Source organism: Stenella coeruleoalba, assembly GCF_951394435.1.
Source record: "Stenella coeruleoalba genome assembly, chromosome: 19".
NCBI lineage: Eukaryota > Metazoa > Chordata > Mammalia > Artiodactyla > Delphinidae > Stenella > Stenella coeruleoalba.
The window spans coordinates 10,034,628-10,061,444 of NC_137165.1; the positions used below are offsets into that span (position 1 = coordinate 10,034,628).

General features: G+C 49.7%; 3 protein-coding genes across 4 annotated transcripts; 2 read left to right on the plus strand and 1 right to left on the minus strand.

The window, feature by feature from the left end:
* Positions 1 to 4,550: 4,550 nt before the first annotated feature.
* Positions 4,551 to 6,575, plus strand: PSMB6 (proteasome 20S subunit beta 6). The gene is made up of 6 exons (XM_079905312.1): positions 4,551 to 4,696; positions 5,120 to 5,187; positions 5,516 to 5,647; positions 5,763 to 5,892; positions 6,095 to 6,239; positions 6,365 to 6,575. Exons 1-6 carry the CDS (start codon positions 4,595 to 4,597, stop codon positions 6,505 to 6,507), a joined length of 720 nt encoding a protein of 239 aa, XP_079761438.1. The 5' UTR covers positions 4,551 to 4,594; the 3' UTR covers positions 6,508 to 6,575.
* A 1,465-nt stretch (positions 6,576 to 8,040) lies between these two features.
* LOC307177550 (uncharacterized protein C17orf114) lies at positions 8,041 to 14,381 on the minus strand (the record flags this gene model as incomplete). 2 transcript variants are annotated; one of them, XR_013825057.1, is made up of 3 exons in its annotated part: positions 8,202 to 8,330; positions 13,590 to 13,683; positions 13,889 to 14,381. XR_013825057.1 is itself a non-coding variant. In XM_079904802.1 (2 exons), 2 exons carry the CDS (start codon positions 8,836 to 8,838, stop codon positions 8,164 to 8,166), a joined length of 240 nt encoding a protein of 79 aa, XP_079760928.1. In that variant the 3' UTR covers positions 8,041 to 8,163. The 2 variants fall into 2 exon arrangements, 1 of the variants encoding a protein (XP_079760928.1); XM_079904802.1 differs by lacking the exons at positions 13,590 to 13,683; positions 13,889 to 14,381 and adding an exon at positions 8,766 to 8,838 and having other exon boundaries at positions 8,041 to 8,330.
* Positions 14,377 to 25,942, plus strand: PLD2 (phospholipase D2). The gene is made up of 25 exons (XM_079904801.1): positions 14,377 to 14,420; positions 14,970 to 15,079; positions 15,168 to 15,298; positions 15,404 to 15,546; positions 15,973 to 16,078; positions 16,171 to 16,236; positions 16,360 to 16,418; positions 16,566 to 16,658; positions 16,751 to 16,903; positions 17,509 to 17,658; positions 20,537 to 20,620; positions 20,763 to 20,841; positions 21,620 to 21,730; positions 21,911 to 22,081; positions 22,465 to 22,591; positions 22,766 to 22,884; positions 22,975 to 23,088; positions 23,229 to 23,333; positions 23,556 to 23,644; positions 23,751 to 23,864; positions 24,039 to 24,088; positions 24,352 to 24,486; positions 24,712 to 24,865; positions 25,249 to 25,363; positions 25,615 to 25,942. The coding sequence occupies exons 2-25, from the start codon at positions 14,971 to 14,973 to the stop codon at positions 25,837 to 25,839; spliced, it is 2,802 nt and encodes a 933-aa protein (XP_079760927.1). The 5' UTR covers positions 14,377 to 14,420; position 14,970; the 3' UTR covers positions 25,840 to 25,942.
* Positions 25,943 to 26,817: the final 875 nt, after the last annotated feature.

A 26,817-nucleotide genomic window follows, 5' to 3' on the forward strand; every position in this document is an offset into this window, starting at 1 on the left:
CCTCGCTAGCTCAGCAAACGACAATTCCATTCTTCCAAGTCCTTAAGCCAAAATCCTTGCAGTCATCCTGACTCTTTGGTTTCTCTTTCATCGTACCCACCTCCAAGCAGTCAGAATCTATTTCTCACTATCTCCACTGCTACCAACCTTGTCAAGTCAACTTCATCTATCACCTGGATTATTGCAATAGCCTCCTAATTGTTTCTCTCTTCCATACTTTGCGTCCCTACAGTGTATTTTCAATAGAGCAGCCAAAGTGATCTTTAAAATATAAAGCATATCATGTCACTTCCCTGCTCAAAACTTTCCAAGGGCTTCCTATTGCAGGAAATTTTCTGGATCATATTTTCAGTTGAGAATGATGAAAAGCTTCTCAAAGGCCCTATGTGATCTGATTGCACTAGCCAAACTGACCTCGTCAATATTCATTGAATATGTCAGGCATGATCCTGCCTCATGACTTTGCACTTGATCTTCCCTCTGTCCAGAATGCTTTTCCCCAAAATATACAAATGACTTCCCTCCTTCCTTCTGGTCTTTATTTAAATGTCTCTCCAGTGAGACCTTCCCTGCTTATTCTTTCTAAAATTTCAACACACACACACACATACACACACACACACACACACACATCTTCCTATCTCCCTTCTTTGCTTTTTCTTCTTAATATGATTCACTACTTAACATGCTGTATATTGCACTTACTTTTTTGTCTCCCTTAATACATGTAAGTTCCATGGGGCTAGGAATTTCTGTCTACTTTGTTCCCTGATGTACTTCCAGTGCCTCAAACTGTGCCTGGCACCCAGTAGACATTCAACAGCTTTTGTTGAATGAATGTATGAGCACTAAAAATAGTTCAGATGGCTGGAGACAAGAGTGTCAAAAAGAAAAGAGGGGATTGCACAACAAAGTAAATGTACTTCATGCTACTGAATTGTACACCAAAAATGGTTAAAATGCTAAATTTTATGTTATTTATATTTTATTACAATAAAAAATTTAGAAGTAAATAAGAGATGTGATTCCAGACAGGTGGGCAGGAGTGAGTACATGAAGGGCCTTATAAACTATGTTACAGAGACAGGACTTTATCTTGAGAGTTAATTTTAAGTGGGGGATTGTCTGGATCATATTTTCAATTCAAAACACCAGCTCCAGGGATTCTCTGGTGGTCCAGTGGTTAAGAATCCATCTTGCAATGCAGGGGACTCTGGTTCAATCCCTGGTCAGCGAACTAAGATCCCACATGCCGCGGGGCAACTAAACCCACGTGCTGCAACTACAGAGCCTACCCGCCACAACTAATGAGCCCCTGTGCTCTGGAATCCGTGCATTCTGGAGCCTGCACACCACAATTAGAGAGAAGACCACGCACCACAACGAAAGATCCTGCGTGACACAACTAAGACCCTACGTGGCAAATAAATAAATACTTAAAAAAAAAAAAAACACCAGCTCCAGCTGCAGTATGTAGAAATAGTATGGCAGGTTCATAGGAGGACTACTCCACACAGTAACAGCAAAATACACATTCTTCTCAAGCGCACATGCAACATTCTCCAGGATGGACCATAGGGTAGGCCACAAAAAAGTCTCAATTAATTTAAAAAGGTTGAAGTCACAAAATATTCTCCAACTAAACTGGAGTGAAATTAGAAATCAATAGCAAAAGGGAATTTAGAAAATTCACAAGTATGTGAATTTTCCTAACCAACCACTGGGTCAAAGAAGAAATCACAGGGAAAATATTTTGAGGTTAGTGAAAATGAAAACAAAACATACCAAAACTTGGGATACAGCATAAGCAGTGCTCAGAAGGAAATGTGTAGCTATGAATGCCTATATTAAAAATGAAGAAAGATCTCAAATCAACAGCTTAACCTTCTACCTTAATAAACTAGAAAAAGAAAAGCAGGGAATTCCCTGGCAGTCCAGTGGTTAGGACTCCCCGCTTCCACTGCATGGGGCCTGGGTTCAGTCCTTGCTTGAGGAACTAAGATCCTGCAAGCCACGTGTCACAGCTGAAAAGAAAAAAGAAAAGAAAAGAAAAAGGAGAGCAAACTAAATCTAAAGAAAGCAGAAGGAAGGAAATAATAAAGATTAGGGTGTAAATAAATGAAATAGAAAACAGAAAAACAATAGAATCAACTAAAACAAAAGTTGGCTCTTTGAAAAGACCACTAAGATTGACGAACCTTTAGCTAGACTGACCAAGAAAAAGAGAGAGAAGACTCAAATTACTAAAATCAAAAATGAAAGAGGGCATGCTGTGGAGCAACTAAGCCCATGCACCACAACTACTGAGCCTGCACTCTAGAGACTGTGAGCCACAACTACTGAGCCTGTGTGCTGCCACTACTGAAGCCTGTGTGCCTAGAGCCTGTGCTCCACAACAAGAGAAGCCATCACAATGAGAAGCCCGCACACCACAACGAAGAGTAGCCCCTGCTCGCCACAACTAGAGAAAGCACACACGCAGCAATGAAGACCCAATGCAGCCAAAAAAAAAAGAGTTTATAGAAGAAAATACAAAAGAGTATTAAAAAAAAAAATGAGGGACTTCTCTGGTAGCGCAGTGGTTAAGAATCCGCCAGCCAATGCAGGGGACACAGGTTCGAGCCCTGGTCCAGGAAGATCCCACATGCCGCAGATCAACTAGGCCTGAGTGCCACAACTACTGAGCCTGCGCTGTAGAGCCTGCAAGCCACAACTACTGAGCCCGCATGCCACGATTACTGCAGCCTGCGTGTCTAGAGCCTGTGCTCCGCAACAAACAAAAGCCGCTGCAATGAGAAGCCTGCACACCACAACGAAGAGTAGCCCCCGCTCGCCACAACTAGAGAAAGCCCGCGCACAGCAACAAAGACCCAACACAGCCAATAAATAAATTAATTAAAAAAAAAAAAGAAGAAAGAAAGAGGGGGTGTTCCCTGATGGCCTAGTGGTTAGGATTCCAGGCTTTCACTTCTGTGGCCCGGGTTCAATCCCTGGTCAGGAACTGAGATCCTGAAAAAAAAAAAAAAAAAAGAGGAAACATTACTAACGATCTTACAGAAATAAAAAGTATTATAAGGAAATACTGTAAACAACTGTAGGCCAATAAAGTAGATAACCTAAATGAAATGGACAAATTCCTAAAAAGACACACACTACCAAACCTGACTCAAGAATAAATACAAAATCTGGGGCTTCCCTGGTGGTGCAGTGATTAAGAATCTGCCTGCCAATGCAGGGGACACAGGTTCGAGCCCTCATCTGGGAAGATCCCACATGTCGCGGAGCAACTAAGCTGCAACTAAAAAAAAGCCCATACGCAGCAATGAAAACCCAATGCAGCCGAAAATAAATAAATTAATTAATTTTTAAAAAAAGAAAAGAAAGTGAGAAGACAGTCCATGGAATGGGAGAAAATATATGCAAATTGTATGTCTGATAAAGGTGTAGTATGTAGAATATAAAAAGAACAATTAGGATTATGGGATTAACAGATGCAAAGTACTATACATAAAATAGATAAACAACAAGGATTTACTGTATAGCACAGGGAGCTATACTCATATATCTTGTAATAGCCTATAATGGAAATATATATATATATATATATATATCTTAATCACTTTGCTATACACCTGAAACTAACACAATATTGTAAATCAACTATACTTCAATTTTTTAAAAAGTTTGATGTTGGGAGTTCCCTAGTGACCGAGTGGTTAGGATTCTGGGCTTTCACTGCAGGGGCCCGGGGTTTAGTCCCTGGTGGGGGAACTAGGATCCCACAAGCCGCGCGATGCGGCAAAAGAAAAAAAAAGAAAAGAAAAAGTTTGATGCTTTGCTCGTGAAGGGAAAAAAAACCCCGCATAACTCAACAATAAAAAGATAACCCAATTTTAAAACAGGCAAAGGACTTAAATAGGTATTTTTCAAAAGAAGATATACAAATGGTCAATCAGCGCATGAAAATATGTTCAATGTCACTCATCACAGGGAAAAGCAAAAACAACAACAACAACAACCCCACAAGATATCACTTCACACCCACTAGGATGGGTAAAATTAAAAATGCACCACAAGAATTAGGAAGTGGAGAAATCGGAATCCTCATTCATGGCTGGTGAGGATGTAAAACGAGGCAGCTGCTGTGGAAAAGCTGTCAGTTCCTTAAAATGTTAAACAAAAATTTACTAAATGACCTAACAATTTCACTCCTAGTGTATACGCCTAAGTATATACCTAAGAGAAATGAAAACATAGTGCGGTCATTCTAAATCGGAGACGCTCAAGTCTATCCTGAAGCCTCTTTGAATCGCAACTCCGATCAGTCCCGCGTATACCGATAGGAACGTAGTTTTTCCAGACGGTTTGGATCTGTTTGTTGTTTGGGTTTTTTTGTTTGTTTGTTTGTTTCTTTGTTTGCCACCCACGCTGCCATCAAGCTCTCACGGTCGCAAAGAAGGTTCACTACACATTTCTTTTCCTTTCTGCCGTCAACCGTGGCGCAGCTTCGCCCCCAGAAGGCCCCAGAGCACGACTAAAGAGGGTGACGGAGCGCTTTACGACAGTTGCTTTGTGGCCGTACCGGAGGAGGAAGATGGCGGCCACCTTAGTAGCTGCTCGGGGAGCACGGCCAGCACCAGCCTGGGGGCCTGAGGCCATTACCCCCGACTGGGAAAACCGAGAAGTCTCAACAGGGGTAAGGAAGGACTCGGGGTTCACGAGATATGCACAGGGATTGAAGCGATGGAAAGATAAGGCTGGAGTGGGTTGGGAGAACTGGAGGGGCGGGGAAGAGAGGTGGTCTGTGTGATGCTGTCAGGCAGGGGAAGGGTATCCTAAGGACGCAGGAGTGGTGTGGGAGGAGGTGGAAGGTAGGCTGAAGCGTGGAATTCTGGAATCTTGCAGGACGAAAGCTTAAGGTCAGGGTGGGCCTTTGGGAACTTGAAGATTGAATTTCTGGTATTCTGCGGGTTATTGAGAACCCCATGAGATTTGACGATGTGTTGGTGGCGCACGACTTTTCTTATACTCTAGGGACTGGATAGACGGATCATTAAGGTTTGTGTATGCTGGAGAATATGGAGAGGCCCAGACTCACCCCTTTCTCCTCTTTCTCCAGACCACTATCATGGCCGTGCAATTTGAAGGGGGCGTGGTTCTAGGAGCCGACTCCAGAACAACCACTGGGTGAGCTCAGGACAGATATGTGAAAGGTCTTCTTCCCGTCTTTCCCTTCCTTCCTTCCTTGCCTGCCAGCCCATCCTTACCCTCCATAGACTACTGTGGGAAGGGAGGTTTCGCCTCTCCCGGGAGATAAGGATTTGTTCCAGCTTCTACTGCTTCGTAGTTCTCTTCACCTTTTGGTGAACTTCTTGCAAAAGTTTGTTCTCCAGCCTGCTTCAGTTTAGATGAGAACTAACAGGAAATACTGGAATTCCTGTTGAGGGAGTGGATGGTAAAAGATGAAAGTGGGAGACAGGTGGGGTCCTTCCCTCACTATTCTGCTATCCTGCAGGTCGTACATCGCCAATCGAGTGACTGACAAGCTGACCCCTATTCACGACCGTATTTTTTGCTGCCGCTCAGGCTCAGCAGCTGATACCCAGGCAGTAGCTGACGCAGTCACTTATCAGCTTGGTTTCCACAGGTACTTGTGGGCATTGGGGGAGCAAGTATCTGAAAGGAGTTGGGACCTGAGGAGCGGAATAGTCTGACTTCCAGGTCCTGACACTGCCTTCCCTATGACTCCCTTCACCCTCTAGCATCGAGCTGAATGAGCCTCCGCTGGTACACACGGCAGCCAGCCTCTTTAAGGAGATGTGTTACCGATACCGAGAAGACCTGATGGCAGGAATCATCATTGCGGGCTGGGACCCCCAAGAAGGGGGGCAGGTCAGATACCACCACCCCGAGAACATTGGAACCATGCCTTTCATTCTCTCCCCACCGCAGGCATTTTTCTAGTTCTCTTTCCAGTCTCTACATCACTTACTATTAACTTTTCACATACCAGTTCCGCAGTGGACAGGCGAACATATGTGTGTTGTGGGGAGGGTACAAATGGTGACACTCTTCTCCTCCCTCCGTCTGGCAGGTGTATTCGGTACCCATGGGGGGTATGATGGTAAGACAGTCCTTTGCCATCGGGGGCTCCGGGAGTTCCTATATCTATGGCTATGTCGATGCTACCTACCAGGAGGGCATGACCAAGGAAGAATGTCTGCAATTCACTGCCAATGGTGAGAACTGCGGCTTCTGGGTCTGTGAGCATAAATCCCCATACTCGAGCCAGGCCAGCATTCCTCTTTCCTTGCCACGATCCCAGCATCTGACTCCAATCCCAACTCTCTTCTTTTCTCCACAGCTCTCGCTTTGGCCATGGAGCGGGATGGCTCCAGCGGAGGGGTGATCCGCCTGGCAGCCATTGCAGAATCAGGGGTAGAGCGGCAGGTACTTTTGGGAGACCAGATTCCCAAATTCACCATTGCCACTTTACCACATCCCTGAATCCTAGGATTCTAAGATACAACAAGAGACATCCCATACTGATGACAAAATTCAATAAATAGTTTGTCAGTGAGAACCTGTGTGCTTTGGGGTTCTTTTCTTAACCTCAAGCCTGAACTTCTCTGGCCCATTTCTGTTTGTATAAACCACTGCCCTGAGGGAGCTGGAGAGGACCCTTCTCCAGGCCATCATGCCCCACACTTTCGTTACCATATCCAGGTCTCTGTGACACTAGTGTGGTTGGTGTAGGGGCTCCCAACAAATGACCCACTCCCCTCCCTGTTTAAGCCTAAGGGGGAACTCAGAATTCTGAGAGAGACTGGAGTCACCTCCCCTCAGCCTGCCTCCTGCCTCCTGGGAGGCTACTGGCCCTAAAGTCAGAAGGACTCCACATGTCCGACCCAGGTTCACAGTGCCCTCTCTTCACAGTCACCTCTGTCACCTCATCTTGTCAGAAGCAGCAGTGTGACTTCTTTGGCTTTCGGGAGGAAGTTGGACCTTGGTGCACATGGAGTTTAAGTTTGACCTTGAGTGGGAGAGGGCGGCCACTGGGAGTGCTGTGGGTTGGCTCCAGAAGCCACCATTCCCATGGGGAGGTGATGGGAAGTTACCTTTCAGCCCCACGGATGAGAAACTGAGAGCTGGCTCTGGCCCCTGCAAGACGGTCCCCACTCCAGCCAAGTGCTCATTGACAGTGACCGACAGTCTTGCCCTAATCTACATTTCTCCAGTCTATGGATAAGGGAACTGTGGAAGCCACATTTGAAAACCTGGTTCTAGAATATAATCCTACCCTGGAGGATTTCGGGGGGTACAGAGGAGGCTTCCTAAGGAGTTGGTGAGGTCCTGAATTAAGTGAAGAAGGATCTTTCACCCCAAATGTGTGTCTCAAAAGAACCAATGCGGAACTTTTGATTTTCTGCAAAACCTGTTCTCCCGGTCCTCCCTGTCTCAAGGCATCTTTGATTCCTCTTTCCCTTGTACTCCAAAATCCTGAGAACTCTCCATCCCTCAACAGAAAGGCCTTTCCTGGCCACTTGAATTTTAAGAAACCACCCTCCTCCACCCTGCTCTCACATTACCTGTTTAATTTTCTTCGTAGCAGTACTTACCGCTGTCTCCTATTACCATGCTTATTTATTTATTGTCTGCCTCCCCTACCAGAAAGCAGATTCAGTGAGAAGAGAGAATTCCTTGTGCTTGATTCACTGATATATTTTCAATGCCTGGCGGGGAGTGGACATTTGATAGTCATTGAACGAATACGCTCCCTAGCCCCATCTGCTGTCCTGCCTACCCCGCACCCGCTCCAAACTGCTCTCACCACACTCAACTCTGAAGCTTGATTTCAGCAAACCTACTTCCTGCTAGGCACACCTGGGCGCCGCATGAGATCAGCTGCCTCCTGTTCCCCAATCCTGCGTCCTCACTCCCACCTCATGCTGCACTTCCCACCTCAGCCCCATAACAGCCCTGGTGTCGTGGTCCCCATCTCCTCTCCAAAACATGCACATACACACAGCACTTGGCAATTCTCAGTGTATTTAATAAGAAGGTCATGAGGGATCTGAGGGAGCTGGACACTGGGATGACTGAGAAGGTGGGGGAAGGAAGGTTGCCAAGTCCTCCTGGAAGTTCAGCCCTTGGTTGTCCCCTTCAAATGGTGGAGTCGTTGGCCGATGCTATGTCATGCATCTGGTGGCGGAAGGAGAGACGGGCTTTCCTGCTGAAGTAGGCGCCAGACCCAAGGGACCCTCCCTCAGCCACGATGGAGGCTACAGCTGGGCTGGGATCTGGATCTGGGGGGGCAGCTGGATCCAGGCCTAAAAGGGAGATTGGAGGGGGAAGAAAGGAGTTGTGTGTCAGGAGGAGGAAAGAGGCCAGGGAACCTAGGGGGTGAGTGTCGCTAGCATCAGCAGGGAGAGGAGAGGGGACGTTGGCAGCAGGGCTGGCTTCCCTGGCCCGTGACCTATGCACTGGACACGGGGCCACCCCCAGAAGGGCCCCCATGCTTGGTGTAATGCTCTGCTGTCACTGTCTTGAAATTCTTAATAACTTTTTTAATAAGGGGGTCCCACTTCATTTCGCACTGGGCCCTGCAAAGTGTTTAGCCAATCCTTTGGCGAAGTGATAAATCCACCTCCCGCCCAGGGGGCAGATTATCCTTTTCCCTTCCCTGATTTGAGCATTTGCCTTTCTCCCCAGTGCAGTTTGTCTGTCTGCCTGGCAGCCCACCTTTTCCTCTGTCTCCCCCGTACCTGCTCCTCTTTCAGTCCCCCGCTGTCTCCGGCACCCACACCATGGGAAACACCATGCCCCCTTCAGATCCATCTCAATAATGGACGAGACTGGGATGCAGACAATGGCCAGGAGCGCCCTAGGAGGGATGTGGTTTCCCAGCCCCTCCACTGTGGGCAAAACTACCACTTAGCCTCAGACCGCCTGGTGATTACAGGCGCCAGGAGATGGAAGGGGGAGAAGAGGGAGGAGGGAAGGGGTGGGGGATCCCCCACTCAAACGCCTATCCTTTTGTACCCCCTTAATTTTGGGGTCGTCTCTGATCCCCACGGAGAAGCAGGAGGAGACTAGGAGGGGAGGCATGGTAGAGACAGACACACAAGTGCCGGCACAGACAGACGCAGTGAAAATTCATCGTAGCAATGCCAGATGACAAGGGTGCCAGGCTGGACCCTGCTGGGGATTCATTTGTATTTTATTTTATTTTTTGTTAATATTTATTTATTTGGCTGTGCCGGGTCTTAGTTGCGCCATGTGGGATCTTCGTTTCCGCGTGCGGGATCTTTTAGTTGCGACCTGTGGGATCTAGTTCTCTGACCAGGGATTGAACCCGGGCCCTCTGCATTGGGAGCGCAGAGTCTTAGCCACTGGACCACCAGGGAAGTCCCTCGTTTATATTTTAGAATGAGATTCATTTGTATTTAGAATGCCCAAGATGTAAAAAATTTAAAGAATAGTTTATTTTTTTAGAACAAGAAACTTTACTAGTTAGGGAAATGTTATGTTCTCAAATGGTCCAGTAGCTCTCGACCTCTTTTATGAAAATAGTTGTAATTGATTAATTATGCTGTGCCAGGTAGATTCTAGGGACTTTTACGTTATCTCACTTGATCGTGTCAATGATTTGTGTGTGTGTGTGTGTGTGTGTGTGTGTGTGTGTGGCCACGCCGTGCAGCATGTGGGGTATTAGTTCCCGGACCAGGGACTGAATCCATGCCCCCTGCATTGGGAGTCTGAACCACTCGACCACCAGGGAAGTCCCTTTTTCTTTTTAACGTCAATGATCTTTTAAAGTAAGTGTTATTATTATGCTGATCTCAGAGATGAGGAATCAGAGGCACTGGGAGATTAGGTAGCTTGCCCAAGGTCACACAGGCAGTTATCAGAAGAGCAGTACTTTCCCTCACCCTCTTCAGTCTGACCCCAGAGTCCACTCTGTTAACTGCCACACTGAGCTTCCCAAGCATGTTCCTGACAGGTATTGCCCTCAGCCAGGTTTAAGGCAGCCAGAGCCCGGGCTGGGAGCCTCCGGTCCACAGTATGCTAACCAAGGACCCTAAATGCCCTCCAAGAGCTATATTATCATTCCCTAAGGGTATCATGATGTGGGAAAGGTGGGAAAGCACTGCTGACTATGCTGCCTGACTGAAATCTGTTATTTTATTTTATTTCTTTTTAAATTTAATTTTTATTTTATATTGGAAAATCTGTTTTTTAAATTAACTTTATGGAAGTAAAAATTTACATACAATTTAATGCACACATCTTAGTGTACAGTTCTATGAGTTTTGACAAGTGCATACACCCATGTAATCACCACCCGAATCAAGATATAGGACATCTCCATCACCAAGTTCCCTGTGTGGCCTTTACTCTCCCTCTTTTTCCCCTCTCCCTGCCACAGGCAACTACTGATCTGATTTCCATCACTATAGATTGGTTTTTCTGTTCCAGAACTTTATATTAATGAATCATATAGTACTACTCTTTTGTGTACGCTTCTTTCAGCATAATGGTTTTGAAATTCACCCGTGTTGTATGTATTAACAGTTTGTATTTGTTGTAATCACAACTTTATTGGGAAATAATTCATGCACCATAAAATTCACCCTTTAAAGTCTACAATTCAGTGGTTTTTTACTATATTCACAGAGGTGTGCAACGATCACAGCTAATGTTATAACCTTCTCATCACCCTCAAGAGAAACCCTGTACCCATTAGCAGTCACTCCCCTGTCCTTCTCCCCAGCTACTGTCCCAGCTATGGTCTCTTTGGATTTACTTATTCTGGACATTTCATAGCAATGGAATCATATAATATGTGGTCCTTTGTGTCTGGCTTCTTTCGCTTAGCATAATGTTTCAAGGTCCATCCCTGTTGTAGCATGTATCAGTACATCATTCCTTTTTGTGGCTGAATAATATTCCATGGTAGGGATACACCACATTTTGTTTATCTATTCATTACTTGATGGACATTTTGGTTTGTGTCTACTTTTTCGCTATTTGAATAATACTCCTGTGGACATTCATGTACAAGTTTTTGTGAGGGCATACATTTTCAGTTCTTTTTGGCATATACTTAGGAGTGGAATTGCTGGGTCATATGGTAACTCTACGCTTAACATTTTGAAACTGTTTCCGAGGTGGCTGTACCATTTTACACTTTATTCATTTTTATTGCTGAGTAATAGTCTACAGGCCACAAATTAATCAAAATAAAAAACCTCTGCTTTTCAAAAGGCACCGTTATTTTATTTATTTATTTATTTTGGCCACGCTGAGTGGCTGGGCCCCAGCAGTGAAAGAGCCAAGTCCTACTGGACCAACAGGGAATTCCCAAAAGGCACCATTATTTTAAAAAAACAAGGCACATTCTGGGTGAAAATATTTGCAATACATATATCTGATGAAGGATTTGTATCCAAAATATATAAAGAACTCTTACAAATCAATAATAAGACAAATAACATGTTTTTTTAAAAAATTAGTGAAAGAATTGAACACTTAAAAAGAGATATAAAAATGGTCAATAAGCACATGAAACATGGTCAACATCATTAGTCATCAGAGAAATGCAAATAAAACTATGATGATGTACTATTTTACACTTATTAGCATGGCTAACACTAAAAAGATAGACAATATCAAACGTTGGCCATGCTGCAGAACAAATAGAATTATCATACATAGATTTTGGAAATGTAAAACACAACAACCATTTTGGAAAACAGTTTGGCAGTTCCTTTTACCCCCTATCTTAAAATATTTCACTTATTTAAAAAGTGCTTTTTCAGAGTTGGAGGAATCAGGCTCCCTGACTTCAAACTATACCACAAAGCTACAGTAATCAAGACAGTATGGTACTGGCACAAAAACAGAAATATAGACCAATGATACAGGATAGAGTGCCCAGAGATAAACCCACACACATATGGGCACCTAATTTATGACAAAGGAGGCAAGAACATACAATGGACAAAAGACAGCCTCTTCAATAAGTGGTTCTGGGAAAACTGGACAGTTACATGTAAAAGAGTGAAATTAGAACACTACCTAACACCATACACAAAAATAAACTGCAAATGGATTAAAGATTTAAATGTAAGACCAGACACTATAAAACTCTTAGAGAAAAACATAGGAAAAACCCTCTTTGACATAAACCACAGCAAGATCTTTTTTGACCCACCTCCTAGAGTAAGGGAAATAAAAACAAAAATAAACAAATGGGACTTAATTCAACTTCAAAGCTTTTGCACGGCAAAGGAAACCATAAACAAGACAAAAAGACGACCCTCAGAATGGGAGAAAATATTTGCAAATGAAACAACAAAGGATTAATCTCCAAAATATACAAACAGCTCATGTGACTCAATATCAAAAAAACAAATAATCCAGTTAAAAAATGGGCGGAAGACCTAAATAGACATTTCACCAAAGAAGACATACAGGTGGCCAAGAGGCACATGAAAAGATGCTCAACATCACTAATTATTAGAGAAATATAAATCAAAACTACAATGAGGTATCACCTCACACCGGTCAGAACGGTCATTATCAAAAAATCTAGAAACAATAAATGCTGCAAAGGGTGTGGTGAAAAGGAAACCTTCCTGCACTGTTGGTGGGAATGTAAATTGATACAACCACTATGGAAAACAGTATGGAGGTTCCTTAAAAAACTAAAAATAGAACTACTATATGACCCAGCAATCCCACTACTGGGCATATACCCTGAGAAAAACGTAATTCAAAAAGAGACATGTACCACAATGTTCATTGCAGCACTATTTACAATAGCCAGGGCATTGAACCAACCTAAATGTCCACTGACAGATGAATGGATAAAGAAGATGTGGCACATATATACAATGGAATATTACTCAGCCAAAAAAAGGAAAGAAATTGAGTTATTTGTAGTGAGGTGGATGGACCTAGCGTCTGTCATACAGAGTGAAGTAAGTCAGAAAGAGAAAAACAAATACCATATGCTAATGCATATATATGGAATCTTAAAAAAAAATGGCACTGATGAATCTAGTTGCAGGGCAGGAATAAAGAGGTAGACATAGAGAATGGACTTGAGGACTTGGGGTGGGAGGGTGAAGCTGGGGCGAAGTGAGAGTAGAATCGACATATATACACTACCGAATGTAAAATAGTTGGCTGGTGGGAAGCAGCAGAGCACAGGGAGATCGGCTCAGTGCTTTGCCATGACCTAGAGGGGTGGGATAGGGAAGATGGGAGGGAGGCTCAAGAGGGAGGGGATATAGGGACATGTGTACGCATGTGGCTGATTCACTTTGTTGTGCAACAGAAACTAACAGTATTGTGAAGCAATTATACTCCAATGAAGATCTATTGTTTAAAAAGTGCTTTTTAATGACCATTTTAAAATAGCCTTTATTTGTCACTTTCTTCACTCTGCCTCTATATAAATGTGTGCAATTAGAGATCAAACAAGTTTGGCTAGTTTCTTAAAAAGTTAAAACGATGGAGCAACTCCACTCCTAGCTATTTACCCAAGAGAAACGAAAATATATTGCTACACAAAGACTTACCCAGGAATGTTTATAGGAGCTTTATTCGCAGCAGGCAAAAACTAGAAACAACCCAAATGTCCATGAAGAAATATCCATCAGCCCACTCTTCCATCTAGAAGAGATAAAGAAATCTACTTTAAAAAAAAATGAAATATTTTGTCTATTAGAACCTGAAATTTTTCCTGTTTCCCCTTAGACTGTTAGTTTCAGAAGAGCAAGTCCCGTGATAGTTTTGTTCACTACTGTATGCTCAGAGTCTGGCGCGGAGCAAGTACGCAGAAAGTAGTGAATGAATGAAAGAATGCAAGCTTGCGTACGTTAATGAATTTGTGGCCACCAGCCCTCGGGCCTTCCGTCATTCCTTCCATCTACAAATGCCAATGCGGTTCTCAGCCGGCCCGGGAAGGGGACACAGCCAGGTCCCTGCCGCGGAGGCGCGTCCCGCCAGGGGCCCTGGCGGGATCGGTGGCCGGAGAGGCCCCGGGGGGGCCGGCGCCCGAGCGGAGGAGGGTGCGCAGGGCCGAGGGCCCACAGGGAGGAGCGGGCCTGCACGGACCGACGGCGCGGGACAGACTGACAGCCCGGCAGACGGCGCCGCACCGATGCACGGGGAGGGTAGCGCCGTCCCGCAGAGCCGAGGGCGGCCCCAGCGCCCAGGCCGCACGCAGGACTGCAAGGACAGGCCGAGGGCGGCGGGGGCGGGACAGGACCGACGAGAATCCGGAGGAGGTGAGGCCGGGGGCCGTCCCGCCCCCAAGGGCAGGCCCTGAGCGCCCGCCCCGCCCTGGCCCTCTGGGTTGTGGGCTCCGGCTCTGACTCTGCTGCGCTGCCTCCGGCTCGGCTGCCCGGGTGAGGGGGCCGGGGAGGGGACGCCGCGGAGGTGCCGGGCCCAGGAAATTGGGCGGGGACGGGAATGAGCTTGGGCTGCGGGTCCTCCTGACTCAGCCTCATGCTCAGATTTCGGGGTTTCCCTCCCGGGCGTGGAACGCATAACTTCCTCATTCCCGCCTGGACCCCTTCTTCCAGCTGGCTTGGCCTGGCTGGAGCCCCGGTGGCTCGGGACCCCTGGCAACCCCCGGGGCCCCTCCCCTGGCTTCTGCTCTGCCCCACTTCGGGGCCATCCGGGCCTGGCCGGGTGTTCCTCGGCACCCTGGTTACGGGACGGGAGGCGGGACTCAGGCATTCTGGATGCAGGAAGGATCGAGATAGGGGATGGAGATTAGAGGCGGGTTGGCAGGACGTCGCAGACCGATGAGCCATAATCAGAGAGACGGGGAGTCAGCGGGAGCCAGGTGGGGGGTAGCGGGGGACCTGTGGGAGATGGAAGACCGTGGGGTGCGATGGGGGGCAGGGTTCTGCAAAGCAGGTCACCTTCCTGAGGCCTCCCCATATTCCTAGGATGGCGGCGACCTCCGAGAGCCTCTTCCCCTCTGGGGGTGACCTGGACTCCAGACAGTTACAGATGGAGCCCGATGAGGTGGACACTCTGAAGGAGGGAGAGGACTCAGGTACACAGGGAGGACGCCCTCAGGGAGAGGAGGAGGAAGGGGCTGAGACCTCCTGGAGTCCACATTCTTCCACTTTCTCTCCTGTCAGCTGACCGGATGCACCCCTTTCTGGCCATCTACGACCTCCAGCCTCTGAAAATTCACCCCTTGGTGTTTGCCCCTGGGGTTCCCGTCATAGCCCAGGTGGTGGGCACTGAAAGATACACCAGTGGATCCAAGGTGGCTGGGCTGGCACCAGGGAGGGGGCTAAGGGGAGGGCTGGCCAGAGTGGGGGCTGCCACCCAACCAGGGGACATCCATTCAGTCAGTTCCTCACTCCCCCAGGTGGGCACCTGCACTCTGTATTCTGTCCGCTTGACTCACGGTGACTTTACTTGGACAACCAAGAAGAAGTTCCGTCATTTCCAGGAATTGCATCGGGACCTCCTGAGACACAAAGTCTTGATGAGTCTGCTCCCTCTGGCTCGGTGAGGGGGACAAGACTGCCTCCTGTGAAGGGCAGGTGCCCCCTCACCGCGGGGCAGCATGGGATGTCACTGCCCCAGCCCCCATTGCTGCTTTCCGTCTGTCTCATCCCCAGACCACAGCCTTTCCTCCCCCAGCTGCTTTCCTCCCCCAACTCTGGCCACTGGGCCTGCTCCTCTGACCCCGGTTACCAGGAAACCTTCCCTGCTCAGCTCTCCCTGTCCATGGTTCTGGGCCAGTATCTCAGCAGGGCTGGATGCCCAAAGTACCCTTGGCAGCCTCCCACCTTTTTCTGTCTCCATCCTCAGGGTAAGGGGCATTCCTTCTGCCAGCCCCTCGCTTCCTCCAAGACCCCACCTCCAGTGCTTCAGGAACCTAGGCACCCATCCTCCCATCCTCCTATTGACCCTCCCCCATCACTTCCACAGCTTTGCCGTTGCTTCTTCTCCAGCCCAAGAGGCAAACAACAGACAGATGCCCTCTCTACCCCGGGCAGGTCCTGAGGGCTCCGCCAGACATGCATCCAGCAAACAGGTGGGACCGGACACCAGGTCCTCTGGGAAGGTGTTTGGGTGCAAATGGTTCTGGTCCCATCTGTCTCTCCCTTTTTCCCATCCCTACTTCAGAAATACCTGGAGGATTACCTCAACCGCCTCCTGACCATGTCTTTCTACCGCAACTACCATGCCATGGTAAGGTCAAGAGGCTGGTGCCAGGTCTCTTGAGATGGAGCAGGGGGCAGAGGACCAGGGTCGGTAGAGTCTGAGGGGCTGAAAATAAGAGTCTCTCCTCTGGGCCTTTTTCTTCCTCTGCAGACAGAGTTTCTGGAAGTCAGTCAGCTGTCGTTTATCCCAGACCTTGGATCCAAAGGACTGTGAGTGTCTGACACCCCTCACCCGCCATCTGGCAACATCTGGATCTCTCCCTGGCTGAGAATAGGGAAAGAGCAGTGCACAGCGGGCTGGAGGTCTGGATCCCTCATCCAGCCTCATCCAACGTCTCTTCCTGGTTTTCCCCACAGGGAGGGGGTGATCCGGAAGCGCTCAGGTGGCCACCGTGTTCCTGGCCTCACCTGCTGTGGCCGAGACCAAGTTTGTTATCGCTGGTCCAAGCGGTGAGGCCTGAGCAGAGCCGCTGGGCAGTGGGTGGGGGTGAGGAAGGAGGTGCCAGGGGCATGGAGGAATGGTCAGAGCCCTTCCACTCCAGGTGGCTGGTGGTGAAGGACTCCTTCCTGCTGTACATGTGCCTCGAGACCGGCACCATCACATTTGTTCAGCTCTTCGACCCTGGCTTCGAGGTACAGGTGGGGAAAAGGAGCACAGAGGCACGGTACGGGGTCCGGATCGACACCTCCCACAGGTAAGGCCTCCCTGGTGTGGACAGACACCTGGTGAGTGAAGAGCCAGCCTGGGGCCCTAAGGGGAGTTAAGTGGAAGAGACCATGGAAGAAAGGAAGGCGTTCCCACCTCCCTGGAGCCGGCCATGATTTGGAACCAGAGAACTGTTCTAGTCAGATGCTTGGGGCTGCTCTTAGAGGCTGGGCGCAGAGAAAGAGAGTTGAGTATAAGCCTGGGGGAAGGACTTTTGGTGCAAAAGATAGGGCACTGCATTCATCCATTTATTCATTCAACAAACTTAAGGGACTTCCCTGGTGGTCCAGTGGTTAAGATGCCATGCTTCCACTGCAAGGGGAGCAGGTTTGATCCCTGGTCATGGAACTAAGATCCCACATGCAGTGCAGCATGGCCAAAAAAAACCCCCAAAAAACAAACTTAAGTGGCTGGCACGATACCAAGCGCCAAGGACCCAACTGTGAATAAGGCAGATATACTCCCTGTCCCTGTGAAGTCAAGTAGGGACTAAGGGAAGAGGTAGGAAAGAGGTGATAGCTAAAGGGGAGGTTTCTGGGCCAGGCCAGAGGTGTGGAGGGTGAGGATTGTGGTTCACCCATTGTTCCCGTCCAGGTCCTTGATTCTCAAGTGCAGCAGCTACCGGCAGGCACGGTGGTGGGCCCAGGAGATCACTGAGCTGGCCCATGGCCCGGGCAGAGACTTTGTACAGCTGCACCGGCACGAAAGCTATGCTCCACCTCGGCCTGGGACCCTGGCCCGGTGGTGAGACGTCAACTGACATCCTTTCTGAAATCGTCAGCGGCCTTTCCAACCTCCTTGGTTTCTCTGAGTCCTTGATCTTCTTTATCTCCTCTGACCCCTTCTGACCTCAATAACCTCCCCCTTTGACTTCTCAAATTTCCCTGACCCCCTGACCTGTTTAATCATGCTGATCCCTCTGATTCCCCTCTGATCTTTCTGAACCCCAAACTGGGTAATCTCTGACCCCGACCTCTCCGACCTCCTGTGACCTTTTTAACCTCCTTTCACCACACTGACCCTCTCTGTTCTCAGTGATCTAAAATGTCTCTGATTTATTCGTCCATTTAATAAACATTTTCTGAGCACCCACTATGTGCCAGGTCCAGTGGCAGGGATAAGACTCAGTAGGTGATTCAGTCCCGCAACAATGGGAGTTTGCCACGCTGGTGGTAGGTATAGGGTACCAAGCACAGAGGAGGGGCATCTGCCCCAGCATAGGATGTCAGGACTGGCTTCTAGAAGGCGGTAACCCTGAGGTTAACCTTAGCAAGATAAAGAAAATGGAGAAGGGCAGTCCGTGCAGAGAAGCTAGAAATAGCCCAGCGTGTTTGGGAACCACAAAGACGGACCATTGTTGCAGCGTGAGGAGCAGTGGTCAGTAAAGAGTCTGGGGGTCGCAGGGTCTGATCAGTGCCTCTCCCACTAAGCTGAGGGGGTTAACCTTTATCATAGGCAGAGAGGAGTCATGGCAAGAATTTTTCTTGGAGGTGGTGTTGAGATTTTTTTAATTGGAGTATAATTGCTTTACAATGTTGTGTTAGTTTCTGCTGTACAACAAAGTGAATCAGCTATATGTATACATATAACCCCATATCCCCTCCCTGTTGAGCCTCCCTCCCACCCTCCCTACAGGGAGATCAGCTCAATGCTTTGTGACGACCTAGAGGGGTGGGATAGAGATTTATTAATTAATTTATTTATTTTAAAAATTTATTTATTTTATTTATTTTTGGCTGTGTTGGGTCTTCGTTGCTGGCTAGCACTTTCTCTAGTCGCAGCAAGCGGGGGCTACTCTTCGTTGCAGTGCGCGGGCTTCTCATTGCGGTGGCTTCTGTTGTTGCGGAGCACGGACTCTAGGCGCACAGGCTTCAGTAGTTGTGGCACACAGGCTCAGTAGTTGTGGCTCGCGGGCTCTAGAGCACAGGCTCCGTAGTTGTGGCGCATGGGCTTCGTTGCTCTGCGGCATGTGGGATCTTCCCGGACCAGGGCTCGAACCCGTGTCCCCCGAAGAGGCAGGAGGATTCCCAGCCACTGCGCCACCGGGGAAGCCTGAGATTTATTTTTTAACATAAGAACTGATCATAGCTAATACTTATGTAGCACTTAGTGTGTGCCAGAAACCATTCTGAGTGTTTTATGTTTATGAACTTACAACAGCCCCGTGAAGCAGGTACAGTTGTTATATCCACTTTACAGGTGAGAAAACTGAGGCAAGGAGAAGTTAAGTAACTTGTCAATGTCACACACCTTGTAAACAGTGGAACCAGGATTCAAATCCAGCTAGTATGGGTCAAGACCCTGCTCTTCACCATCAAACAGGACTGTTAGTTATTAAAAGTCTAACAATACGGAAACACATTAAGTAAAAAAATTAAAGTTCACTGCACAAGTCTTTACCCCCTGGCCCTTAGTTCTTCTCTACATCCCCTGCCCCAAATCCCATTTTTCTCCCCAGAAGTAATCCTGGTGATAGTTTGATATTTATCCTCCCAGATCTTTTCCTGCATATTTTCATGTGCTTAGCATATATGTTACTTTTTGTTTTAATGTAAATGAGATCATGCACTCTCTGTTTTATTTTTTTCACTTAACACGTATCAGAGATTAGGCATTTACATTATTTCCCACTTTCAGTCTTATAAACGATACTACAATGAACGTAATCTTTGGTTAAGCACTTAATAGGATGTCTTCCTAGATATAGAATTACGAAGTGCATTTAATGGTATCGGGGGTATGTGGATTTAATATTCTGATAGGTAATACCAAACTGTCCTCTAAAAAAGCTATAAAACCAATGTATATTCTCACAAACTATGAGAATACTCACTTCCCCATATGCTAATATTGAATGTAACCTGCAATTTTATTTTTTGCCAATCTAGTGAATTTAAAAAGTGTTATTCATTTTAATATCAATTTCCTTGTTTAGTGATGAAGTTGAACATCTTTTCATCTATGATTGGCCATTTTCCCCCTGTGAACTATCAGTTCTCTTTTTTTTTTTTTTTGGCTGTGCCGTGCGGCTTGTGGGACCCTGTTCCCCAACCAGGGGCCAAACCCGTGCCCTCCGCAGTGAAAGCACTTTTCTTTGTTCAGTTGGCCTATATGTCTTTTTTTTTTTTTTTTTTTGCGGTACGCGAGCCTCTCACTGTTGTGGCCTCTCCTGCTGTGGAGCACAGGCTCCGGACGCACAGGCTCAGCGGCCATGGCCCACAGGCCCAGCCACTCCGCGGCATGTGGGCTCCTCCCAGACCAGGGCACGAACCCGTGTCCCCTGCATCGGCAGGCCGACCCTCAACCACTGTGCCACCAGGGAAGCCCCCTGTATGTCTTTTTGTTATTGATATGTTGGAACTCTTTATATGTGATGTATTAATCTTCCCAATCTTTAGTCATTTTCTTTGGTTTGTTGTGTCTTTTGTAGTTTGTAATTTTATTTAGCTTGTACTGGCAAATTTATCCCACTTTGATATATCTGCTACTGTCTGACCTCTCTGATCTCTCTTGGTCTTTGACACTGCTGTCACCTCTGACCCATGACTATCCTCCGGTCTTCACTCTCCAGAGCTTTCTGGCTTCTGACTCCCCTGACCTCCTTGGCTTGGCCTCCCCCCAGGTTTGTGAATGGGGCAGGTTACTTTGCTGCTGCAGCTGATGCCATCCTGCGAGCTCAAGAGGAGATTTTCATCACAGACTGGTGGTAAGTGGGGAAAAAGCCTGAGCAGGAAGCGGTAGGATAGGGCCTGCAACACATCAGCTTATGGGTCAGAAAAGGAGTGGAAGGGGAGGAGTGACTGTTGTCGGGAGCTTAGCTTGCCCTTACCCGCTGCCCTGAATCCCAGGTTGAGTCCTGAGATTTACCTGAAGCGTCCGGCCCATTCAGATGACTGGAGACTGGACATTATGCTCAAGAAGAAGGCGGTGAGGAGAGTGGTTGGGCCGGAGGGGAAGCATGGTGGCGGGGTGGCCTGTGGGTGGAGATTGGTTAGAAGGGACGGTAGCATGGGGGAAGGCAGGGAATCTGAAACTTGAGGAGGAGGAAATATGCCCATCCTGGCTCAGTGTCTGGCAAACATCGCTGCCTCCCCTTCCCTAAGGAGAACTGACACCTCCCTGTGCTTGCCCTTCCTCTACCTGGTATAGACTTTCCTCCCAGTATCCATTACACTCTGTTGTGTTACTGCAGGGTGGACATGTCTGTCTCTCTCCCTGGGCTGATTAATATCACTAGTTCCAATACAAGGCATAGTGTCTGCTATGTTGGGAGCCTCCATAGATGTTGATGGGTGGGAGGAAAGATATGTGGGTGATGGAGAGTGGGTGGGCGAATGGATGGGTAGATGATGGAAAGGGAGATAGATAGAAGGACGTGAGGTTGGGAAGGTGGATCAGTAGGAGAGTGGGTAGGTAGATGGGTGAATGATAGATGGTAGATAAGGGGATGAGTAAATTTTGGGGAAAATGGGTGGATAGATAATGCTGGCTAGGTGGGTAGATGTGTGGATGGGTGAGCAGATAGATGATATTCAATCTGGGTTTGCTGTGAGCATCAAAGCAGGGTGTAAGTGGCAGAGCTTTGAGGATCTCCACACAGGGAGGAGGAATATACAGGAACCCTGAGCATGGGGAAGGGTTTGGGAGGGTGGGAAGGGGTCCTTCCGAGAGAGGCATTAGGATCTGATTCCCTCACTGACCACAGGAGGAGGGTGTCCGGGTGTCCGTACTGCTGTTTAAGGAAGTGGAGCTGGCCTTGGCCATCAACAGTGGCTATAGCAAGAAGGTTCTAATGCTACTGCATCCCAACATAAAGGTGACTCTCAGGCCTCAGAGACCCCTTCCCTGCAGCCCTCCTCACCACACTTTCCCATCCCCTCAACCCTCCCTTTTCTTGAACATCTCATCCTTCCGTCTTTCCATGCTCTCCCCCAACGCCTCCTCTTTCTTCTCCCACCTAAGCTCACTCTCCTGAACTCCCCCATACCTGCTCCAGGTGATGCGCCACCCAGACCAGGTGACTCTGTGGGCCCATCACGAGAAGCTCCTGGTGGTGGACCAAGTAGTGGCCTTCTTGGGGGGGCTGGACCTCGCCTATGGCCGCTGGGATGACCTGCACTACAGACTGACTGACCTTCGGGACTCCTCTGAGTCAGCTGCCCCCCAGGTAACCCCCCAAGGCCTTCCTGAGCTCCCCCAAACTCAGCTAACCTAAATCCACACCCCTTCCCGGCTCCAGCCTTCCCCTCCAGTCATTCCAAGCCCACACTCAGGGTTCCTTGGCCTTTCTGGGACCCCAAGAACCTGCTTTGAATATACTATGACCCGGTCCCCTCCCCATGTCCGTTACCCACCCCTCCCCCCATTCCTCTAGGGATTTCAAATGCATCTGAAGGGGAGGACCGGGGAATCAAACTCTCTCTGCTTCATTCTTACTCTGTGTGTCTCTCTGTCTCCCAGTCTCCCAGTGCTCCTTTCTTCTCTTTGGCCTGGCTCTGTACAGCCCCATGACCTCTCCTTGCCCCTGGCTTGGGTGTGTTCCCCCTACAGCCTCCCACCTCATGCTCAGACCCTCCAGCTACACCAGACCTCTCTCACAACCAACTCTTCTGGCTGGGCAAGGACTACAGCAATCTTATCACTAAGGACTGGGTCCAGCTGGATCGGCCTTTTGAGGGTAGGGGTCCCCTTCCTCCAAAGCCCGTGAGAGCGGGGAGCAGGGGTAGAAGGCAGGGCTGGGACTGAGGATGGGATGAACTGGGTCAAGGGTAATGCACCCTCCTCCTCTCTGCCCCAAGTGTCCCCAAGAGACCATCCCTGACCTCTCCCCTGACTCTCCTGGGACCCCCAGATTTCATTGACAGGGAGACCACACCCCGGATGCCATGGCGGGACGTCGGGGTGGTGGTCCATGGCTCACCCGCCAGGGACCTTGCCCGGCATTTCATCCAGCGCTGGAATTTCACCAAGGTGCTCGATCCCTCCTGTGAGGCTGGAGGGCGGGAGGGAGCCTGGGGCAGCTCGTCACCTCCCTCTGACTCTGCCATCCCTCTTCCTCAGACCACCAAGGCCAAGTACAAGATACCCAGGTACCCCTACCTGCTGCCCAAGTCCATCAGCACCGCAAACCAGCTCCCTTTCATGCTCCCGGGAGTGCAGTGCGCCACCGTGCAGGTGAGGCTCCGACTTCAGCCTGCCCTCGCCTCCCTCCCTTCAGCCCAATGCCCCGGCCCACTCTCCCTGACCTGAGAGCCCCCGCCAGACCCCTCCTCTCCCGGGCTCAGGAGCCACATCATATTCGCCGTCCCCCCCAGGTCTTGCGGTCAGTGGACCGCTGGTCAGCGGGGACCTTGGAGAACTCCATCCTCAATGCCTACCTGCACACCATCAGGGAGAGCCAGCACTTCCTCTACATTGAGGTCTGACCGGGATGAGGGTGGGGCAGAGAACGGAGGGGACATCCCAGGGGAGAGACTTAGGATGTCAGTGGCATCAATCGTTGAGGACTGGCATAACTGGGCCTGGAGAAATGCAGAAGCCTGGGGCCAGGGCCTGGAGCCTGGGGCTGGGGACGGCAGCAGGGAGCTGAGGGCAGGGGCTGGGGCCAGACTGCTGATGTCTCTCATTGGTCCCTGCCCCAGAATCAATTCTTCATTAGCTGCTCAGATGGGCGGACGGTGCTGAACAAGGTGGGCGATGAGATTGTGGACAGAATCCTGAAGGCCCACAAGTAAGATAGACCAGCCAGAGTGTGAAGATTGTGGGCGTGGTTTAAGCCCAACTGGATGGGTGGGGCTTGGGGGAGAGGTCACACCTCTGACTCCACCCCTCCCCAGACAGGGGCAGTGCTTCCGAGTCTACATGCTTTTGCCCCTGCTCCCGGGGTTCGAGGGCGACATCTCCACAGGTGGTGGTAACTCCATCCAGGCCATTCTGCACTTCACTTACAGGTGACCCCCGCCCCCCTCAGCCAGACTCTACCTCTCCATGGCCCCATCCTACCTATGCCTCCATCCTGACTCCGTCCTGATCCCTTCTTGCTAGACTTTTGAGGTCCACCTCTCTCCTGACATCCCCCATCTCCTCCCCAGTCTCCACTTCCCTCACCCATTCTCTTCCCTCAGGACGCTGTGTCGTGGGGAATATTCAATTCTACATCGCCTCAAAGCAGCCAGTGAGTGCTGGGAGCTGGGGGTTCAAGCCCTGGACCCCCGGGGAGGGGGCAACTGAGGGACTGGAGCCCCAGGGATGGAGGGAAGGAGGCTATCACTCCTGCATGCTTCTGGGGCTACTGCCTGAGCCCGCAGGTGGCCTTACACTGCAGAGAGAAGTATATAGACCAGGGCTTCTGAAGTGAGGAGGTAGATGGGACAGGGCTCTGTCTGCACATGGAGATTACCTCTCTGCACTCCCCTTCCCCCCATCTCTTACTCACAGTGGGGACAGCGTGGCGGGACTATATTTCCATCTGTGGGCTTCGCACACACGGAGAGCTGGGTAGGCACCCGGTCTCAGAACTCATCTACATCCACAGCAAGATGCTCATTGCAGATGACCGGACAGTCATCATTGGTCAGTGCTGGATCTCGGCCCCCGGCAACGAGAGGAGGGTGGGGAGAAGTGGAGCAGGGCCCAGCCAGGGGCAACGGGATGGAGGTGGGTGGTGGAGATTGCAGCTGAGGCCCAACTGGGGATGGAGGCCAAAGAAGGTGTGTTGCCCCCAGGCTGGTTCTTGGGTAGAGGTGATGGGGTCTCCTGGGCTCAGGAGGACGCAGTGTGTCCCGCACCACCCACCAGGCTCTGCAAACATCAATGATCGGAGTTTACTGGGGAAGCGGGACAGTGAGCTGGCTGTGCTGATCGAGGACACGGAGATGGAGGCATCCCTCATGAATGGTGTGGAATATGAGGCGGGCAGGTTTGCCTTGAGTTTGCGGAAACACTGCTTCAGGTAGAGCCGGGGTGGGGTGCTACAGCGTAGTGGGAGAGATGGAAAGGGGGAGGGTCTGCCTTTTGAGCAAGTGTGAGGATTGCTTAGAGGTAGTACTGGATTTCCCAAGAGGCAGACTCATCCAGTTTAAGGTACCGGCAAAGCAGGGATACCGAAAAAATGAGAAACAAATATTTCAAAAGTAATTTGGTGTATCTTTTAAAGCATTAAAGTAGTCGCCAAAGTAGAGACAAATTAAAGCTCTGTTGGACTCGTTTACGCTTATTGTACTGTCTAACATTGCTTCTATTTTGAAATACCTGGGTAGGCACATTATAATTTTCTGGTATTCAGGCTTTCAAAGGATCTTAATCTGGCCCTGCTGGGACCCCTTTCTCCTGCAGCGTGATTCTCGGGGCAGATGCCCGGCCGGACCTGGATCTCCGAGACCCTGTCTGTGATGACTTCTTCCAGTCGTGGCAAGACACAGCTGAGAGCAATGCCAATATCTATGAGCAGGTGGGCAAGGGGGGTGGGCAGGGGTGCTGGCAGGGGGAAGTTCATGGATTATCCTGTCTAGGGTGGGATAGAGAGGAGCCCCCGCACAGCCATCCTCATAAGAGGATGAGGGTCTGGGGACATCATGGGATTCAGTGGCTCAGGGTCAGTGTAGAGGGATATGGTGGGCATGAGGGCGTCTAGCCTAGTTGGGCTTGGACTCTTGGGCAGTCTCCCCAAGCCTTATTGGCTTCCATGCCTCTCGCCCACAGATCTTCCGCTGCCTGCCGTCCAACGCCATTCGCTCCCTGCGGGCACTCCGGGAGTATGTGGCCGTGGAGCCGCTGGCCACGGTCAGCCCTCCCTTGGCCCGGTCTGAACTCACCCAGGTCCAGGGCCACCTGGTCCACTTCCCCCTCAAGTTCCTGGAGGATGAGTCTTTGCTGCCCCCCCTGGGGAGCAAGGAGGGCGTGATGCCCCTAGAAGTGTGGACATAGCTGCGGCTCCAGCCCGGGAGAGGTCACCAGCTGCTGGGCTCTACCTCATCTGGCTCCCTGCCCCCTCACCCTGAGCACCGAGGGCAGTGCCTTTGAGACCTGGGGGAGGCAGGCATCCCCGGAGGGAACTAGAGAAGTCACAGAGGACCCTTTCTTGAGAAGTAGCCAAAGAGGACACTCTCAAGCCCGGGCTGAGGAGGCAGGAGAGGGTCCAGAGAAGTTCATCCTCCTCGCTGCCCAGTTCAAACCACTGCTACAAAGGAGAAGCAAAACACCTGCCAGGATGCCTGGGGCCAGCCTCCTACTCCAGGAGGACCAGATTCTGCCCTAGGCCTTCCATCTCTCCCTTCATCTTCCTGCCCTTGAATGCCCTCCCTGCCCCAGGGCCTTTCCCGGTTCATTACTGCCAAGGTGGAGGGAAGGATGCAGCCGCTCCGGCTTCAGTGCCCATGGTGGGGAGGGGACGGGGGGTGGGGGGATGCACACTAACCTCCCCCACCAGCTGATGACAGGCACTAACTCTGTATCAGTTCAATAAGCGTTTCATAAATAAAAGCCTAGAAAAGGTCCTTGCCTCTTCCTGGGCTGAACTGAGTGCTTGTCTCAGCTGCCCCCCCCAGGCCTACACACAGCAGCACAGGCCCCTTCATCCTCTCTCCACACCACTGGTTTCTTCTTTCTGTGACTTCAGCTCCGCTCCGCTCGTCTGTGGCTTCGGGAGCTCCGTCAGTAGGTGCTGGGAAGACCAGGTGTTCACACAGGGATGCCTGGGTAAAAGAAGGGCGGGGTCAAACCAGGACTCCTGGAGGACAGTGGAGCTGATGGTGCAGCTTCAGGTGAGGGAGGCGCCCAAAGAAGGGCCCAGAGGGGCTGCCTCTTGTTCCTCAAGTGACTGCAAGGGGAGAGGCTTAGCGAAGCCCCTGGGAGTGGATAAGGGTATAAGGCTTGAGGTCAGGAAGAACTGGGCCCAAATCCTGG

Excerpts from the sequence above, each read along its gene's own strand:
- PSMB6 (XM_079905312.1), top strand. The coding sequence starts at position 4,595 with ATGGCGGCCACCTTAGTAGCTGCTCGGGGAGCACGGCCAGCACCAGCC. Across the intron at positions 4,697-5,119 it reads ACCGAGAAGTCTCAACAGGG|ACCACTATCATGGCCGTGCA; the intron begins GTAAGGAAGGAC and ends CTCTTTCTCCAG. Across the intron at positions 6,240-6,364 it reads TCTGCAATTCACTGCCAATG|CTCTCGCTTTGGCCATGGAG; the intron begins GTGAGAACTGCG and ends TTTTCTCCACAG.
- PLD2 (XM_079904801.1), top strand. The coding sequence starts at position 14,971 with ATGGCGGCGACCTCCGAGAGCCTCTTCCCCTCTGGGGGTGACCTGGAC. Across the intron at positions 16,079-16,170 it reads GACATGCATCCAGCAAACAG|AAATACCTGGAGGATTACCT; the intron begins GTGGGACCGGAC and ends TCCCTACTTCAG. Across the intron at positions 22,082-22,464 it reads CTGAGTCAGCTGCCCCCCAG|CCTCCCACCTCATGCTCAGA; the intron begins GTAACCCCCCAA and ends TTCCCCCTACAG.